Source organism: Cololabis saira, chromosome 11 (assembly GCF_033807715.1).
Source record: "Cololabis saira isolate AMF1-May2022 chromosome 11, fColSai1.1, whole genome shotgun sequence".
NCBI lineage: Eukaryota > Metazoa > Chordata > Actinopteri > Beloniformes > Belonidae > Cololabis > Cololabis saira.
In genome coordinates, this window is record NC_084597.1 from 27,264,652 (window position 1) to 27,282,252 (window position 17,601).

The 17,601-nt window shown below is 38.2% G+C and overlaps 1 protein-coding gene across 1 annotated transcript; it reads left to right on the plus strand.

Annotated features, from left to right (window-relative positions):
- The first annotated feature begins 8,440 nt into the window (after nucleotides 1-8,440).
- slc2a11l (solute carrier family 2 member 11, like) lies at nucleotides 8,441-13,830 on the plus strand. Its single transcript, XM_061733395.1, has 13 exons — nucleotides 8,441-8,488; nucleotides 8,632-8,730; nucleotides 8,882-9,042; nucleotides 9,157-9,281; nucleotides 9,440-9,569; nucleotides 10,848-10,996; nucleotides 11,113-11,300; nucleotides 11,494-11,604; nucleotides 11,889-11,990; nucleotides 12,090-12,165; nucleotides 13,107-13,234; nucleotides 13,376-13,636; nucleotides 13,742-13,830. Exons 1-12 carry the CDS (start codon nucleotides 8,450-8,452, stop codon nucleotides 13,580-13,582), a joined length of 1,515 nt encoding a protein of 504 aa, XP_061589379.1. The 5' UTR covers nucleotides 8,441-8,449; the 3' UTR covers nucleotides 13,583-13,636; nucleotides 13,742-13,830.
- The last annotated feature ends 3,771 nt before the right edge of the window (nucleotides 13,831-17,601 follow it).

The following is a 17,601-nucleotide window of genomic DNA, read 5'->3' on the forward strand; positions in this document are numbered from 1 at the left end:
CCCTTGACAGTTGTCCACACCCCTTTCTTCTTATTAAAGTACAAAGCAGCTTTTATACAGGAACACCCTGAATGTTTGGAGATTCCGTTGGCACTTTGCTAACGTGGTTCAGGCCGACTTGTCCTCTGAGGGGGAAAGGTCACTGGAATTTAAAACAAATTTCTTCTGAGGGATCACATTTACTCTGTGAAGAAATATTTAAATCCTGATGGGAGCATGGCTTTCTAGGATGGCATCTGGCACCTTGCTCACTGAAGGGTTTTAAAAGTATGAAAGTGATTAAAGTTATATGCTGTGTCCTTGGAAGTCATAACTTTCAGACAATGGTGCTTTCCACCACTATCATCAAAACACCAAAATGATTGAGGAATGGAGTTCAGTCCCTTTGTTAGATGTAAGAGATTTATTGATTTGTTGCCAAGATAAAGCTGTGTTGAAGACAAATGGTGGCCCGACAACTCACTGACATGAAATCGTTTTTTTTTTTTTTTAATCAGTCATCCATATGTAATCTTCTTAAAAGCCTGCTCTTTTTTTTTATAGTCTTTTTGTTTGGCCACAAGTTGACCACTGGGCCCCTGGATAATTAGCAGGCCTAGAGATGCAGCATGGCAATAAATGTCACTATCTGCTGCAAATGACAAAGATACTTGCAGGTCAACATATTTCACTATCGCTCCATTAGAAAAAATATAGTGAGAACATCAGTTTAAAATGAAAATAAAACAGCTGGCTGTTAGATTAGAACTTAAAGTCTTGAGAAAATCCAAATGCAGCACATACCAACTTTTCAATTGTGTATTTGAAAAAGGTTTATTTTGCAAGCTTATGAACATGCCCTATCACATTTATCACAGTTTAGTTAGTCATGACTCTAAATAGAAAAACTGAACACAAACCAAAACTTAAAACTTTGAACACAGAAAAACAATTCATAATTAGATATATATCTGTAGGTAAAAATGAAGAAAAACATCCATGACACCCTCTGTCGTCACATAGGAGGTTGCTGTTTTTCTATGTCAAGATTTCAAATATTTCATATTGAAACTATAAAATTCAGCATGGTACTTTTAGCCTGTTGCCTTCTGTAATTGTTGGGAGGTGAGTCATCTTAATATGTAATTACATTTGGTGCAGATGTTGGAAAACAAAAAAAGAAAAAAAGAATAAGAAGCACAACATGGACTGGAATTATTAAACAAAGTGTTACTAAACACTTTTCCTACAACAAGTATCATCAATGTATCTGACTCCAAAAATTGCATTTTACTGTAAATTGTGAAGAAATCTTCTAGGGTTTGTGTCTTTAAACACTACAACTATCGACAGAACATCCTTGAATAGCTGACAAGATAGCAAAGATTGCAAGAAAATTAATCCCAGACACAAGTTAATTCTATATATTGTTGAAAATAAAGAATATCTTTTTGAAGCATTTTTGATGCACCCTTTCACAAAAGATGACATAAAGAATCCAACATCAGCTGAATCCATTATGTGGGGAATTAACTGAACATCATTTACTTAGCTGCAAGTCACATAGACACTGGGTACCTGACTTGTGTGAGAAGCATACCCCCTGGGAGCAGTCTGCATCTATTTTCTCCCGTATTCCTCTGCTAATGTCTCTAATACCTGAATCGAGAGAGCTTTTAGGTGTATCACCCCGGACAGTAGAGCCATTTATGCTGAACTGAAGATTTACTCTTCTGGCAATGAGTTTTAAGTGACACGCTCAAGGGCACGATGGCAATTTAAAGAAGATTTTGACTCTTGTGCTTCCAGTTTATCTCCACGAGCAGAGTGGAGTATTCATGCAGTGTTCATTTGTTTCCAGATTTGTCAGCTATGAGAGTTGCAGGCCCGACAGCACTAACAGAAACTCAAACTCTTATTCATCTGTCTTTATAGTTTGTAAAAAAAAGTGTGTTTTGCAGCTGCACAACCCTGCGCAGCGTTACTGCTTCATGAATTGTGACACTGGACGACAAAGTAGATTTACAGTTTGCCTCACAAATTAATGTTTGGAATATTTGAACATTATTAACATCAGTACAAACAAAATTTCTCTCATAAACATGTTTTATCTTCAGCCATTACTCTGTTTGCTGCCACCAATGATTATGAAATTGATCTGTTGTGACTGGCACTTTGAGGACAGCAGCATTCCTTAGTAAAGGTTTCTCTCCAAGTCCAACAGTGGCCGCAATGCTGTTCAGTCTGCTCTGGTGTGTGAACCATCACCTGTGTTTGGGGCACAAAACCCCTCTCTACATTTAAGATTAGGCTTAAAACTTTACTTTTTTTTTAAGCTTTTAATTAGGGCTGGCTCTGGCACCCTGGACCATCCCTTTAATTATACTTCTTTAGGTCTAGATTGCTTGGGGACTTCCCATGATGCACTAGGCTGTTTCCGCTCTCTGTTCTCCTTACTCTTCTTATATGTATATGCCAATTATTATTGCAGTTAACACTGGTCTCTTTTGTGTCTCACAGGTAGATATCCCTGGACCCGTGTTTGTTGACCCCCCCCAACTGATTGGGCCAGATGGCTGCCCTTCCTGACTCTGGTTCTGCAGGTGGTTTCTTCCTGTTAATTAGGAAGTTTTCATCTCCACTATTACCTCTGCTTGCTTGGGATGAAGGGTTGCACTAAAGTGAAGATTCAGTACAAATTGTTGAGTTCTTTAGCTTCTTTTTCTTTTATAAATGGGAATAATTTCAATAATGAGCATAGTGTCTATTGCTATGTTTTTACATGCTGGCTCAAGTGCAGCTTCCTGTTAAATCAAAGCAGATTTGGCCCTTGCTGTGTGCAAGCCCATATGGGAGCTCAGCTGTCTTTCTCCAAGCACTTGTGGGTTTGGTTCTTGCAGTCTGATCAGGTCACTCGGACACAAAAACAGCAATAAATGGGTATCACAGAGTATAGCTTTATGTTTTACTTCACTAACCGATTACAGGTGGAATTAAAGACCATCATGCTTCCCTCGTGTAGTTATCCTCATGTTCAGTGCATCAAATGTGACTATTTATATCATTAAGTTATGACTTATAAGACAGACATAATTTATTCAAATTAGATTTCAAAGATTTTTCTTTCTATCAAGCTATAGTGGGAGGTATTTTAAAATGTGCACCAGAAAGAAGAAGTGGTAAAATCCTTTGTCCTCAACCATGGCCGTACTATTCATACTCAGATAAAGAAAATATAGCGCATGTGTGAACCTGAAAAGGTCTTTGTAAAGTGAACCTGTGAGCCATTCATTATTCATCGGAAAGTGTTGCCTGGTTCTTCATCTACTTGGGAGGAGCTCACAAGTTTTGGCACGGCTGCTCGAGTGTCTGTTTCTGCTGACAAATGTTTCTCGGGGGGCATGAGTCGAGCCTCAGAGGTGCAGAACATACTGTGTTATTAAAAGGGACAGATGCTGAGAATGTTAACTATGATTCTTTAATGAAAATTGCAGGTTAAGGAAGATGTGAAAGAGGAATGTTCTTGGCAAAGCTGATTAAGAGTTAATGTCTTTTAATGATAGCATCAGCAGAAGTGTTGGTCACCGTCAATCCACAACTTTCTGATGTCTGACACAATGGGTCAGAAACAACAAAACGCAGAATCAAATGCTGATATAAAAAAGATATTTGAAGGTTTAACCATCAGTCAATCTGATCAAATGGCAGTTTCACATTTTTATTCTTATTATCATTTCTGGGATAAAAAGTTTGAAGACACTAGTTGTAAAAGTTTTACACAAAATGTAATTTTCATATAATAGAAAAATGATTAAAAGATCCCACGAAAATACTAAGTGACATTGAGTTTTTTTGTTTTGAATGCGCCGACAAAGAGGGGTTTCAAACAGTTTGGCAGACAAACTCAGGTGATAAATTTGGCACTTTCATTTCGCAGTGGGTCTAACCGGACCAGTGCCTGCACATGAAAGATGTACTGTGCTGCTGCAACGTCACCCTCTGTTTTTTTCTGTTGATTTGAAGCCTGGTTTGTCATTTTGTGGTTGCTATGCTGTTATTTCTCTGGAGGCAGAACTGCACGGAGAAACTGAGGACTCAATAAAAGTCCACTACATGATGGTAGCCAAAGCACTCATTCCTGCAACATCCTTAATTGTGCCTAGTTTGAACTTTAAGAGCTATTTTCAATTAATTGTCCTGTATAGCTCTTGAAAATCTCAACCCAGCAAGCTTGTGGGACCTATAACATTAAAGTGGGATACTTGGGAATGGAGGGGGCTTGGGCTTGAACTGGGTGAGCAGCATGAATCTCATGTGGTTTCATTATTATAGCCCCAAAATCAGAAGCCTATGAAGGATGCAAGTGTATGGGCTCATTGTGAAAGGGGTAAATTGTGTGGGTCTCGTATAGTTTCATTAAAATATACCCCACATCATGGCAAGCAGGGGATCGGTGCCTGAGCCTCTTCTCTTTTCACTATACACCTCTTCACTAGGTGAAATCATCTGCTCTCATGGCTTCTCCTACCACTGCTATGCCGATGACACCCAGCTCTTCCTTTCCTTCCCACCTGGCGACACGTCCGTCTCAATGCGAATATCGGCCTGTCTTTCTGATATCTCTGGATGAAGGACTGTCACCTTCAGTTAAGTCTGTCCAAGACTGCGCTTGAGCTTGGACAGAGCTCAAGTTCAAAGCTCTGCTTCTGGCTTACCAAACAATTACGCAAACGGCTCCTCAATACCTTCACTACTTGATCCAGAGCTACACTCCCTCTCGACAGCTCTGCTCAGCCAGTGAAACACGCCTGCTGCTTCCACCACAACGTGGCGTGAAATTAGTAGCTAGACCAGGGGTCGGCAACCCGCGGCTCTAGAGCCGCATGCGGCTCTTTAGCGCCGCCCTAGTGGCTCCTGGAGCTTTTTCAAAAATGTTTGACCCTTTTTTCCTTGTTTTTTTCTCTTTTTTTTCCCCCTCTTTTTTCCCTTTTTTTCTCATTTTTTCTTATTTTTTTCCTTTTTTTCTTTTTTTTTCTCTTTTTTTCTCTTTTTTCCCTTTTTTCTCTTTTTTTCTTCCTTTTTTCTTTTTTTCTTCTTTTTTCCTTTTTTTCTCTTTTTTCTTCCTTTTTCCTTTCCTTTTTAATCTCGACATTTCGACTTTTTTCTCGACATTTCAACTTTTTTCTCGACATTTCGACTTTTTTCTCGAAATTATTTCAACATTTATCTCGACATTTCGACTTTTTTCTCGACATTTCGACTTTTTTCTCGAGATTGTACTTCAACATTAATCTTGACATTTCGACTTTTTTCTTGACATTTCAACTTTTTTCTCAACATTTCAACTTTTTTCTCAACATTTCAACTTTTTTCTCGAGATTTTACTTCAACATTAATCTTGACATTTAATTTTTTTTTTCTTCACATTCTAAGGCTTATACAAGACTTTTCATTTTTTGCGGCTCCGGACATATTTGTTTTTTTGTGTTTTTGGTCCAATATGGCTCTTTCAACATTTTGGGTTGCCGACCCCTGAGCTAGACTCTTCTCCTCCATTGTTCCCCGATGGTGATACGACCTACCAAACTCTCTCCGATCTGCAGGGTCTGCACCTACTTTTAAGCGCAAGCTAAAGACTCAGCTTTTCAAGGAGCACTTTTGCATCTATTAAACTTCTCTGCTCATCGGAGTTAGTTAAAAGATTTGTTCAGCTCTTTGCAGGACTCAGCACCGAGAAAGCTAAGAAATAGACATTGGACTATTGTGAATTGATCCTCTATAGGCTCTGATCTAAATCCTGTTAAACATCTATAGAAAGAGCTGAAACATGCAGTCTGGAGAGGAATCCCTTCACACCTGAGACAGATGGATCAGTTAGTTTATAAGGATTGGACTAAACTACCTGTCTACAGCTGCAGAAGTCTCAAAAAGTTGTGCAATAAAATATGAAGTTGAGGGTCCCATCATTTTTGTCCATTTCAATTTAATTAGTTAAGAATTCAAAATTATTTTTTGACCCACAATTCAAAAGCAGCGTCCAATTTTTATGTCAGTTTTCAGTATATTATTATATGTTAAAACTTTTTTCAGCTTCAAGTTACTTCAGTAGGATTGTCTCTCTTTAACGGGGAAGATTAACTATATATCAAAGGAAAACACAATGCATTACAACAAAATGTATTGTTTAATGTCTTTTAATCATACGTTTTCAAACCATTATTTAAATCTGTGTGATAAACAAAATGACCACTATCAGAGCTCCACTTCTAAATGAGTGCTAACAGCATGCTGTTCTACAAACACCACTGAAAAACAGCACATTTTATGTAAACAGCAGCTCAAGTAGAATTGTTGTCAGATATGTCACATCTTTTGCGGCAAAATCACAGATCTTTACAACTCTAGTGTGTCGTCCACTGAGACAGGAGGGTTTTAATGAGCAGGTGGCGGGAGCTTCAGATCTTTCTGTGTTTCTCGCAGCGGGCAGTCTGACAAACAGACACCCAGCTGCTCAATAATAACTTCTATCCAATAAAGATGTTCAGCTCATTTGCAGTTGAGGTTGTCTTTGTGAACATTGTTTTTACATAACTGATCAGGCCATACGGTCTAATTGCAAGGTTTCACATCAGACCATATGTTACAAATGGCCTAAATACTCACATCAGAGTATTTCGTTCGGTTCTAGGCCTCCCTCTTTGTCCCAAGAGGTCACAAAATCACCGGGGTGCATCACATTTTTCCAAATTCCTATTCGTAATCGATATATGGCCCGCCCCTCCTCCTTAAACACAGTGAAGTGAATCTTTATAATATTTTTGCTGATTGCAGTGCTCTAGCTCCGATTCTCGCAGATTTAGCTTTAGCCTTCCAGGAAATATTCCATTATGTAAAACCACTTTTACCAGTTTAAATAATGAGAATTAGTAGATTTGGGGCATTTGGTATGGAATGTTACTAATTCAATCAAAACTGAGAACACATCTGTGTGTCCTATAAAAGTAGCACTTTGTGGATAATCACTTCTTGACAGCTGAAATCCAGCTGTGTTTCCTTTCATGCACGGATAAGTCTTCATATACATGAATACAAATCATATACTGTATATGCCTTTCAACGTGTCTGCTTTATGCGTTGTCAGCCCTTTCACTTCTTCCGAAGCTATAAATAGAGCCTCCCTGGCAGCTGCAAGGCCTTTCATCTCCCGTAGGAAGTAGTCATCTTGAAAACCTTTTTTTTTTTTTTTTTATCTAAAGCCGAGAGTGATCTTCCTGGGGGTCAACTGTGAAACATCTGGTAAAAGATTCTCTCCTGGCCCAGAGTAATTCTGTAGAGGTGGGTTCGGTGTTTAACTCGTATCATTTCAATCAGATTTTGGCATCAAACTATCACAAGCAGTGTGGATTAATCTCCAAAAGGCTCCCAGCTACTAATCTTGTGCTTGAAACTCTGAAAAATACACACTTCCTGCTTTTGCCAGGGGTAAGATGAACAGCTTTATTTTCCACCACCAGCAGCAGCTCCCTACATGTTACATCTCCTTTATTGCAAAGTGGAAAACCAACATATTTGTTGACCTATTTCAAACCCAAACCTCTCTGAGCTGCTAACAACACTCCAGGATATCTCTGCACTTTCGTCATTGAGCACAAAGGACAGCTCTGAGCTCAGTGGGGAGACAGTTTATCACTCAATGCCATGTACAGTATTGTTTAATTTGTAGATGGAACAAAATGGCGGAACAAGCCTGAGACTGAGATTATTTAATTGCCATCAAAACAGAAAAATAAATCCTCATAAAAATATCAATGATCAATATGAAGAAAAACATATTTTGTATAAGGGAAAGGGGGGTAGTTGCTGAGAGGATATGATACCTGATACTGGAGGAAGCACTATAGAGGAGGCATGGAGTCCTTTAGCAAGCTTTTGGTCAACTGCAGAGAATAAAAATGATAAAATACAGCCAAGAAATGTTTAAGTGTGTAACAAAAATGAAAATGTAGTTTAAATTTGAAGATGGCTGTGGTCTAACATGTGACTGTTGTTGCAGATGATGTTATCCAATTGCAAAACAGATTAAAGTTTTGGCTACACTTTATACTCACAGTAATGATTCAAAATGTTTATTTGTGGAGGTTTTTATTTTGAAATTGATGTTTCATTTAAATATTGTTGGTTTTTCTTTTAAATCTGAAATTCGTGTTCACTTCAATGGGGTCCTTAGTTTAATGTTTCCAGACTTCCAAGCTGATTGCACAATAATAAGTTACTCAAGCACACCACACAATAACAAATATATGCACACACACACAGGCACATATTTAACCAGTATCGTGTCTGTTTTATGCTCTGTCACTTTCCGAAACTATTTTTCTTGGCTTGAATATGAAGTTAATCATTTCAGTAGTCATTTAAATGTGTTTTGCACCAAAGTGAAAGAAATCAAAGACTCCCCATATGCAGAAAGATGTCAGCTCGAGCTCTGTCACAGCATTTATGTCTTCTTGTAAGTGCTACTAAGAACTTTTCTTTGATTAATGCAAAATTATCTTTTTAATCTGTCAATTAAAATCATTTATTTAATTTAATTTAAATGACACAATAGATGTGGTTCACAGAAAAAATGAAAAATGTTGTGCATGTCTGCAGCTACAATATCCTGTTGTGATAGCAACCATTTTTATAAGTGGTTTTGGAGGGTCATTTCAGTATGGATTCAGTCTGTCTGTGATGACATCCCCGTCTGCTGTAAGTGTAACTGTAACTTTAGTAGAATCAAGGAAAATCAAATCAATATAAAAATGCACACTAATATTGAGAGAAAATTATATGTATGATACTTACATGAAATGAAATGATGTGTATGCATAGACCGTATCTGTACATGCTCTTGTTGCAGTTTATAAAGCAGCTGCTGAACCAAACATGTGTGGAAAGATACAACCTCTTGCTGGAGGAGTGGCAGGTTTCTGTTATCTGGTCCTGCACAATATCCATTTTCTGCATTGGGGGGCTAGTGGGGTCACTGGTGGTTACTTCACTGAACACAAGATTTGGCAGGTTGGTGCAAATAAACATAAAACAAAAAATATACAACTTCAATTAATCTGTGGAAGAATGCAGTACAGTCAAAGAAAGATAGAGTTTAAAACATTGTGTTTCCCTCCTCTGCAGAAAGCGGTGCCTTCTGTTAAACAATTTTGTGGCTATTTTTGGAGCTGTATTGATGGTTTTGAGCCAAACTGCCAGGTCTTTTGAGATGATTATGGTGGGACGACTTGTCTACGGTATCAGTGCCGGTAATCTCAATAGATCTCTTTTTCTGTTTCCCACTGTTGGCCCTACAGGCAATCAATTGCTATAAATACTGGTGCATTTCAACGGCATCCTGCATCTTTTTAAACACAATTATTTACTCTTGCTTATGATCAATGATTGTCCATATGTATTTTTCCAGGGGTTGGGATTTTAGCTCACACAAGATACCTAATTGAATGTGCTCCTACGAAGTTGAGAGGGATGGTGGGAGTGTCTGTTGCCACCTTCGTTGCTGCTGGAAAGTTCAGTGGTCAGCTGCTAGGGATCAGGTGAGGTTGCTGTCAATGTTTATTGGCCTAAAGCAATGATCAGCAGGTGTTCTGTCAAGGGTTCAAATGACTACCCTCATAGTGTCCTCTCTGAAGAGAAAATGATGACATACAAGTCACAAATACCTTAGATAAATGAAAATAGAGCCAAAATGTGCAGGCTAACTCATTGATATTAAAGGTATTGTGACATCATTTTTAACATGCTTTTAACACTATTAAAAGTCTTGGCCAACATCCCTCAAATGTGTCTAAAAGAGTGTAACAAGAAAAACTTCACTCTAGTACTCCATTCCTGGCTTTTTATGACAGTGTTTTTTTGCGCCGTGAAAAACGCTTCCTTTTCCCCTTTCCTGTCAATCATTGCTCCGCTCCTCCTCCAAACCTCCTCCAACCCAACCATACGCTCACAGCGGCGTCGGAGAGTTAAGCCGGGAGCGACAGGCGAAGCATGCAAGGAAAAGCAGCAGGGCGAACCACAGCAAACAATCATAAAAATAAAGGCATGCAAGCAGCAGTGTCTCCTTATCTTAAGTCCAGTCAGTGGCCGCGGGTCTTCTTAGCAGTTCTCCTCCGGTGATTAGAACAAAAGAGGCTCTAAACAGCTCCGTGTTAAGCCTGATTTATGGTTCCGCGTTAAATTGACGCAGAGCCTACGCCGTATGGTGCGCTGGACAGGAGAGGAGGCAGGGAGCTGGGTGGAGGGGGCAGTGATTTAGCGGGTCTATACGTAACGGCCCGCCACCAAACCACATGCGCCGTTTTTGCATAGTTATGCGGAAAATCCCAGAAAGCACACAATACACTGAATGTTAAAAGTTCGTTGTTTTTTGGGTGTAATTGATGTCAAGACACCCAACAAAACACAAAAAATCAAGAAAAATGTGTTTTTCATGTCACAATACCTTTAACACTTAGTTGAAATAGTAGTCCTGCAACTTCTCACATGGCTGTAGAAATTTATATTTGCTTATCAAATCTGCCTCTTATGGAGAATTTGACTAAATCTTCAGTTATCCACAAAAACGTTAGAAAAGCCTTAGAATATAGTTACATTAATCTTCTACTGATCATTCATTGGTCTTATGTCTTCTTGAAACTTTCTGTCTACAGTTATTACTAGAATCAAATGGTTGCACAGCAAATAATAATAACCACATTTGTTTTAGAGCTTGATGATATTATGACTTGTTCCACATGACATCAGGACCAGAGTGTATTTGAAGACTGTGATCGCTCTGCTGCTGCTTTATCTAAAAGTAGATGTTGCACTTGCAGAGAGTTACTTGGCACGGAGAAAAACTGGCACTGGCTGCTTGGTTTTAACGGGTTCACTGCATTGTTCCAGCTCCTCACCCTGCCCTTCTTACCAGAGTCTCCCAGCTTCTTGTTGCTAGAAAGAGGAGACCGAAAGGCTTGTGAGACAGGTGTGAGAAAACACAGCTTTTTCTTGGCTCTGTGGGATATTTTTCTACAAATGTTGTTATGCACTTACGCAAAGTTATGCCCATGAAAAACCTCCCCCTTTCTCATTCTCCGTCAGCTTTAAAGAGGCTATGGGGCGACAAGGATTTTAGCAAGGTGGTGGGAGAGATGTTGAGGGAGAAAGCTGCCATGCAGGGCGTTCGTGACCACTCAGTGTTGGAGCTGTTTCAGAACCCAACAATTCGCTGGCAGCTCCTCACCATCATTGCTACCTTCATCTCACTGCAGTTTTGTGGCATCAATGCTGTGAGTTGTCACAAATGAACCACTGTCTCATATTGGATCTGAAGACTATGAATTCACTTTTGTTCTTTTTATTATTGACAGACCTATGTTGTCTAATTTGATTGAGCAAAATTTTGTTTATTGAATATTTGCATTGACCTGAAAAATAGCCCCCTAAAAATTAGACATGTCATGTATTCACGTTTCTCCCCAGGTCTACTTTTATTGTTTTGATGTATTTCGTGCGGCAGGAATTGATGAAGACAAGTTACCTTACGCAGCACTGGGAACAGGCCTGTGTGAAATGTTATTCTCTGTAGTCTGTGTGAGTTCAATTTCCCCTTATCCAATCACGATCTATACATACTTCACAATCCATTTTTGTCTGTAAAACTTTTTGCTAAATCAACCCACCGTTGAAGGTTTATGACGCATTTATGTCACTGAACCATGCGAACATTGGATGGACTTCAAGTGATCTCCTTCCGTTGTAAACAGTTTGCATCGTCTGCTTTTGTTTGGCATGATAGCGCCCCCATGTGGTTGTGTAACTCCTGCAATTGCTGATGATTGTTGATGTGGCAAACTGAATGTGCTCTGATACTGCAGTTCATGATGATCGAGAGTATTGGCAAAATGGCCCTGCTGTTCAGTGGGTGTGTAGGAATGTGTACAGCTTTGATTCTTCTCATTGTCTCTCTGTTCCTGCAAGTGAGTCTCCACCAGCCACATTTGATGGATATTTCAGCATATTCTGATTGATGTAATAGGACAAATGAACAATAACTTTAATCATTTTATTTTCCTCAGAATCATGCCTCATGGATGCCATATTGCAGTATGGTTTTCATTTTCATCTTCATTTTCTTTTTTTCATCTGGACCAGGTATGTTGGACTTAGACTAAAATGTTTCCATTTGAACAGTTTTCCTCTTTGATTCAACAATGTCATCTTACTATTTGATTTGATTTGATCTTTATTCATCTTGAACAAAACAATAAAAAAACACACCATACATCAACAACAATAATAAAGCACAACCAGTTTTGTTCAAGAAGGGACAGGAAGAAGCAAATGCTTATCTAGTCCGGCCCCTTCTTGCAATATAAGAATATCCGATATATAAAAGAATAATAATAGCAATAACAATAATAATAACAACAATAATACATATATACAGTATATACCCTTCTTCTTGACATATAAAAGTATGTCAATATAAAGGTAATTAAAAGACAAGTGAGTCAATAATAAAAGTAGCTAAAACGAAAGGCATCAAGCACAGTAGAGAAGAAAAAAAGTCAATGAAAAAAAAAAAAAAAAAAACAATCACCATAATAAAAGTAGCTAAAAAAGAAAGAAAAGCATCATGCACAGAAGAAAAAAAGACAATTCAAAAAAATAAAATAAAAAATCATGGTCATTATAACATCAAATGTTGGTAGTTCAGTATGAGAATCTGCTTATAGCAGCGTTTGAATAGCCTGATGTTCTTGCAGACCTTCACACTTTCATCAAGATTGTTCCAGAGTGTTATACCATACACTGAAATGCACATCTTTTTCAATTTAGTATGAGCCATTGTCTGTTTAAAAGTGTGTTTATTCCGTAAATCATGAATACCATCTCTTTTCCTGAATAACGTTTGGATGTTTCCAGGTAAACTATTATTCCAGGCTTTAAACATGGTCTGTGCCGTTTTGAATTTCACCAAATCTGGAAACTTGAGCAAATAAGAATTTAAAAACAAATTTAAAAACAAATTATTCGTATGACATACATACTATAACATACAGTATACACCCATTTTGTTTCTCCCTATTAAGCCGCAACGATAGTCCCACTTCCAGGGGAAATTTTAACCCAACCATTCAAATCAGCTGGATACACACTCGGCTGCATCATCAACTGGGCAGGCCTGTTTGTGCTGGGCATGGGTTTCCCCATTTTAGCTGTAAGTGAATTTGTTTCTTTGTTAAATTATGCATGTTTTGCTTGCCGGCTAGATGGCCTACACAGTAAATGAGATTTGTTATGTTGATGTAAAGAAATGTCGTGCATTGCTCACTTTGACTCACGAATGCTTAATTTCCAGGAAAATATTGGTAATTTTTGCTTCATTATATTTCCGGTTGTCTGCATCCTTTGCGGGTTGCACATAAAATGTAATGTCCCTGAGACCAAGAATCGGACAATACTGGAGATCACTGCAGAGTTTGAGAGGATGCACTCCAAAGCATCAAAAAAGCAATCCACTGAAGGGGACCACGGTGGAATCACAATACATGAGACCAAACTCTGATCGGATATGTGGAGTTTTTAAACTCTTTGGAACTGCCATTCTTTCTAAATTGAGGTGATTCAATCTTCAGTTAAAATGTACATTTCATCCAAGTTCAAATCATCAACTGTTTTTAATAAATTCATTAAATAAGTGACTATTTATATGTTATTCATTTAGATTCAGACCAGAATCAGAACCAAACACGGAGAAGCAGGATTCAGCTTTTATGCTCCACAGATCTGGAACAAACTTCTAGAAAACTGCAGCAAAGCTGAAACCCTCAGTTGCATTAAATCAAGTTTGAAAACTCATGTGTTTACAGCTTCCTTTGACTGAATTATTTAAACTATTCTGAATTAGACTTTAAACAACTGTAGTTTAAGTCAAATCTTTCTTTACTCTGTCACTGCACTGTAACTTTTTTTTAAAGCACCTTGAGTTGCCTTCTTGCTGAAATGTGCTACACAAATAAACTTGCCTTGCCTAGTTAGAATGAGTTTGTCTATAAATGTTATATAAGTGAAGATCAGAATGCATTTTTAAGTCCAGAACTGAGAAAACTATCCAATCCAATCCAATCCACTTTTATTTATATAGCACATTTAAAAAAAAACAACAGGGTTACCAAAGTGCTGCACAATAAGTAAAGCAAGACGTAATAAAATAGTAAAAACTAAAAACAGAGTAAAATAGATAAGAGCACATAAAAGCACGAAATAAAAACACACCAGACAGACAACAACCAGTGATTCAGAAACATAAAAGACAAGACAGAGACCACACAACTCTCATGCTGGATTAAAAGCCAAAGAATAAAAATACGTTTTAAGACTAGATTTAAAAATTTCACGGGTGGGGGCCATTTTAATGTGGGGGGGAAGCTCGTTCCATAATTTAGGGGCTATTGCTGAAAAGGCACGGTCACCCCTGGTTTTTTGCCTGGTTTTGAGAACGACAAGACGTGACTGAGCAGAAACCTCAAAGACCTCGAGGGAGTGTAAAATGTAAGAGGTCTGAGATGTATTTTGGTGGCAACCCATTTAGTGACTTAAAAACAAACAATAATATTTTAAAATGACTTCTAAAAGAGACAGGGAGCCAGTGAAGGGAGGCCAAACGGGGGTGATGTGATCATGGTTGTGGGTTCCTGTTAAAAGACGAGCAGCCGCGTTTTGGACTAACTGTAAGCGTGCAAGGGAGGTCTGGTTGACGCCAGTATAGAGGGCATTACAGTAGTCCAAACGGGTTGAGATAAAAGCATGAATCACTCGTTCAAAATCCTTAAAAGATAAAACAGATTTAATTTTAGATAAAAGCCTCAGGATTTTACTGGATTTTACTACAGAATTTACTTGCTTATCCAGTTTAAGATCACTGTCCATTTTGACGCCGAGGTTGGTGACTGTAGTTTTCAAGTAAATTTGTAGGGTACCCAGATCAGAGTGGAGGAGACTTCATGATGAGGCATATTGTTTCTGGGATCACTGAGCACTCTGGAGGGAGGAGTTTAATACTCTGTGTTTTGTTAATACAGTACGTTGTTTGAAATATTATGTGACATCATACAGCCGGTTTTGCGAGTCTTATAAAATTAAAAAAAAAACAAAAAAAAACAAACAAACGTATTTATAAATAAACTAATGTAGAAAAGTAATCTAATATTATTTTAACGCTAAATGTTAGCCTTGTAATGCAAAATTGTAACGTTGTAAATTAAAGTTTCAAATTTTAAGTTTTATTGTCAGATATGCTATATGTTCAATATACAGCACAATGAAATTACACTCCTGTGTAAAATACAAGTGATAAAAAAAAGAAAAATAAAGAATAATGCATTATAAAAAAAACAGTCCATAGTTATTAAAAATACATAAACTATACTTGAATATTTACAGTTTTAAATGGTATATAACAGGTGTTAATAGGGGGAAAGTGAAATGTGTAGTCCCTGAGTTCTTGAGGACACACACACACACACACACACACACACATACACACACACACACACACACACACTCACACACACACACACCAATGTTTCTTCTCAGCTGCTCTCACTATGCGCTGCAGAGTCTTGCGGCAGGACACGGTGCAGGAGCCGTAACACACAGTGATAGAGCTGAACAAGATGCGCTCTATGGTGACACATAAACAGTGCACCCTGACAGCACCCAGATCTCCCCCCCCCCAATCCCACCATGCTGCACTCCTTCACCAACGCCACCCAAGTCCAGTCCCCACCAGCCCCACACCCATCACCCCAGGTCTCCGACCTGGTTGGCTGGCACAAGACACACCAACATCACAGCCAAACCTGGCACCACCCGCCTGCCTCTCCAGCCCCCAGAAAACCGTTCCACCACACAACGGAAGCACCCCTGCGACCCCTGGGGCGGGTTGTAATTGCTTCTGTCATGATATGCACTTATGGCTCTGAGCGCTAACTTGTGTGACACAGTTACCTTAAACACAAACACAGTTGTTACAAGTGATGATTTGAGTTATTTTGGATTTTTGGTGTGTTTTTTATGACAGCAGAGACAGGGCTAAACCACATGTCCTGCAACTAATAAACTATTTCTTCAAATGAAATTAAAACTGAAAGTTGAAAATAAAGGGAAAAAACCGTGTTGTTTTAAGCTGTAAGCAAATTACTTTGTCCTCTTTTTTGGTTTTTACTTCAATCTCCCACCCTCAAATACATAGTCTGAATATACAAATCTAATATAAGACACAAATATGCAAACTCAGTCGTCCTGTATGACGTTTTAAGGTTTAAAAGGGCAATTTTAATCTAAATCATCTAATTAAAACCCATTTAATGAAAAATACTATAAAACCTTTCTAGTTTTGTTGTAGAACTTCACAAAACGCAAATGACGTAAAAGAGAAGTCAAGGTTAGTCATTATAACCCTGACTATAGCCTCTAAAATATAAATGATTAAGACGAAGGTTCCTTATATTATTAGTTAACTTTCCAAATTAATTTATAACAGCACTACACTTGAGCTTTTGATTAAATTCTTAATAAAAAAATCTTTTGAAACAAACAAACAAAAAATAATTCCAGCACTAGCATGGCAGCACCTGTGTATGACTCTCAGCAGTCTGACCAGCACTTATCCATGCTGTACCTTCTATGTGATTTGTTGCTTGTGTTGTTCTCTCAGATGTTAGTCGCTTTCGATAAAAGTGTTTGCTAAATAACAGTTGTAGCCAGTACTCAAGTTGTAAAAAAAAATCAGGGGGGACGGTGAATTTTATCATATGGGAACAGATAATTTGTGCTGATTACAAATAATATAATATATTACAAATAATAGCACTGACCAAAACACCTGCAGAAATACTGCAGGAATGACATAGCAGCAGTTAAATGCAGCCTTCTGTAAGCTTTAAATATCCACTGGGCTTACATCAAATACATCAAAACACAACAATAAAAAACAGTTTTCTGAACTTATCAATATGACTCTGTCCTTCACAGGATAAGTAAAATGGATCACTGCAAAAACTCAAAATCTTAACAAGAATATTTGTCCTATTTATAGTTAAAATGTCTCATTTTAGTAAAATCTCATTACACTTAAAACAACAGTCATCACTGGAAAAAACAACAATTTTCACCTGTTTCAAGTAGATTTTCACTTGAAATAAGTAGAAAAGGTTATTTTTCTGGTGATGACTCTAAATGTTGAAATAGCAGCGATACCACATTCATTGATGAAATGACATAGGCTAAGGGATGGAAAGGGGGGATGGCAGTTTTACATGGGGGATGATTTTGACCGTTTTTATTTCAGGGGGGATGCCACCCCCCCTCATCCCCCCTTAACTCGAGTACTGCTGTAGCAGTAAATTATGGCTAAATTAATTCCAAATCAAAATATCCGATTTTTTTTTTTTCAAATATAGAACAAATTCAGGGTCCAATGCAGGAGTGACAGTCATCAGGAGACTCCCAGCTACCTACGCACACACGGGTCCCCGGCACATGTGTTCGCCTCTGATAACACAATCTACACGCTCAAAGCGC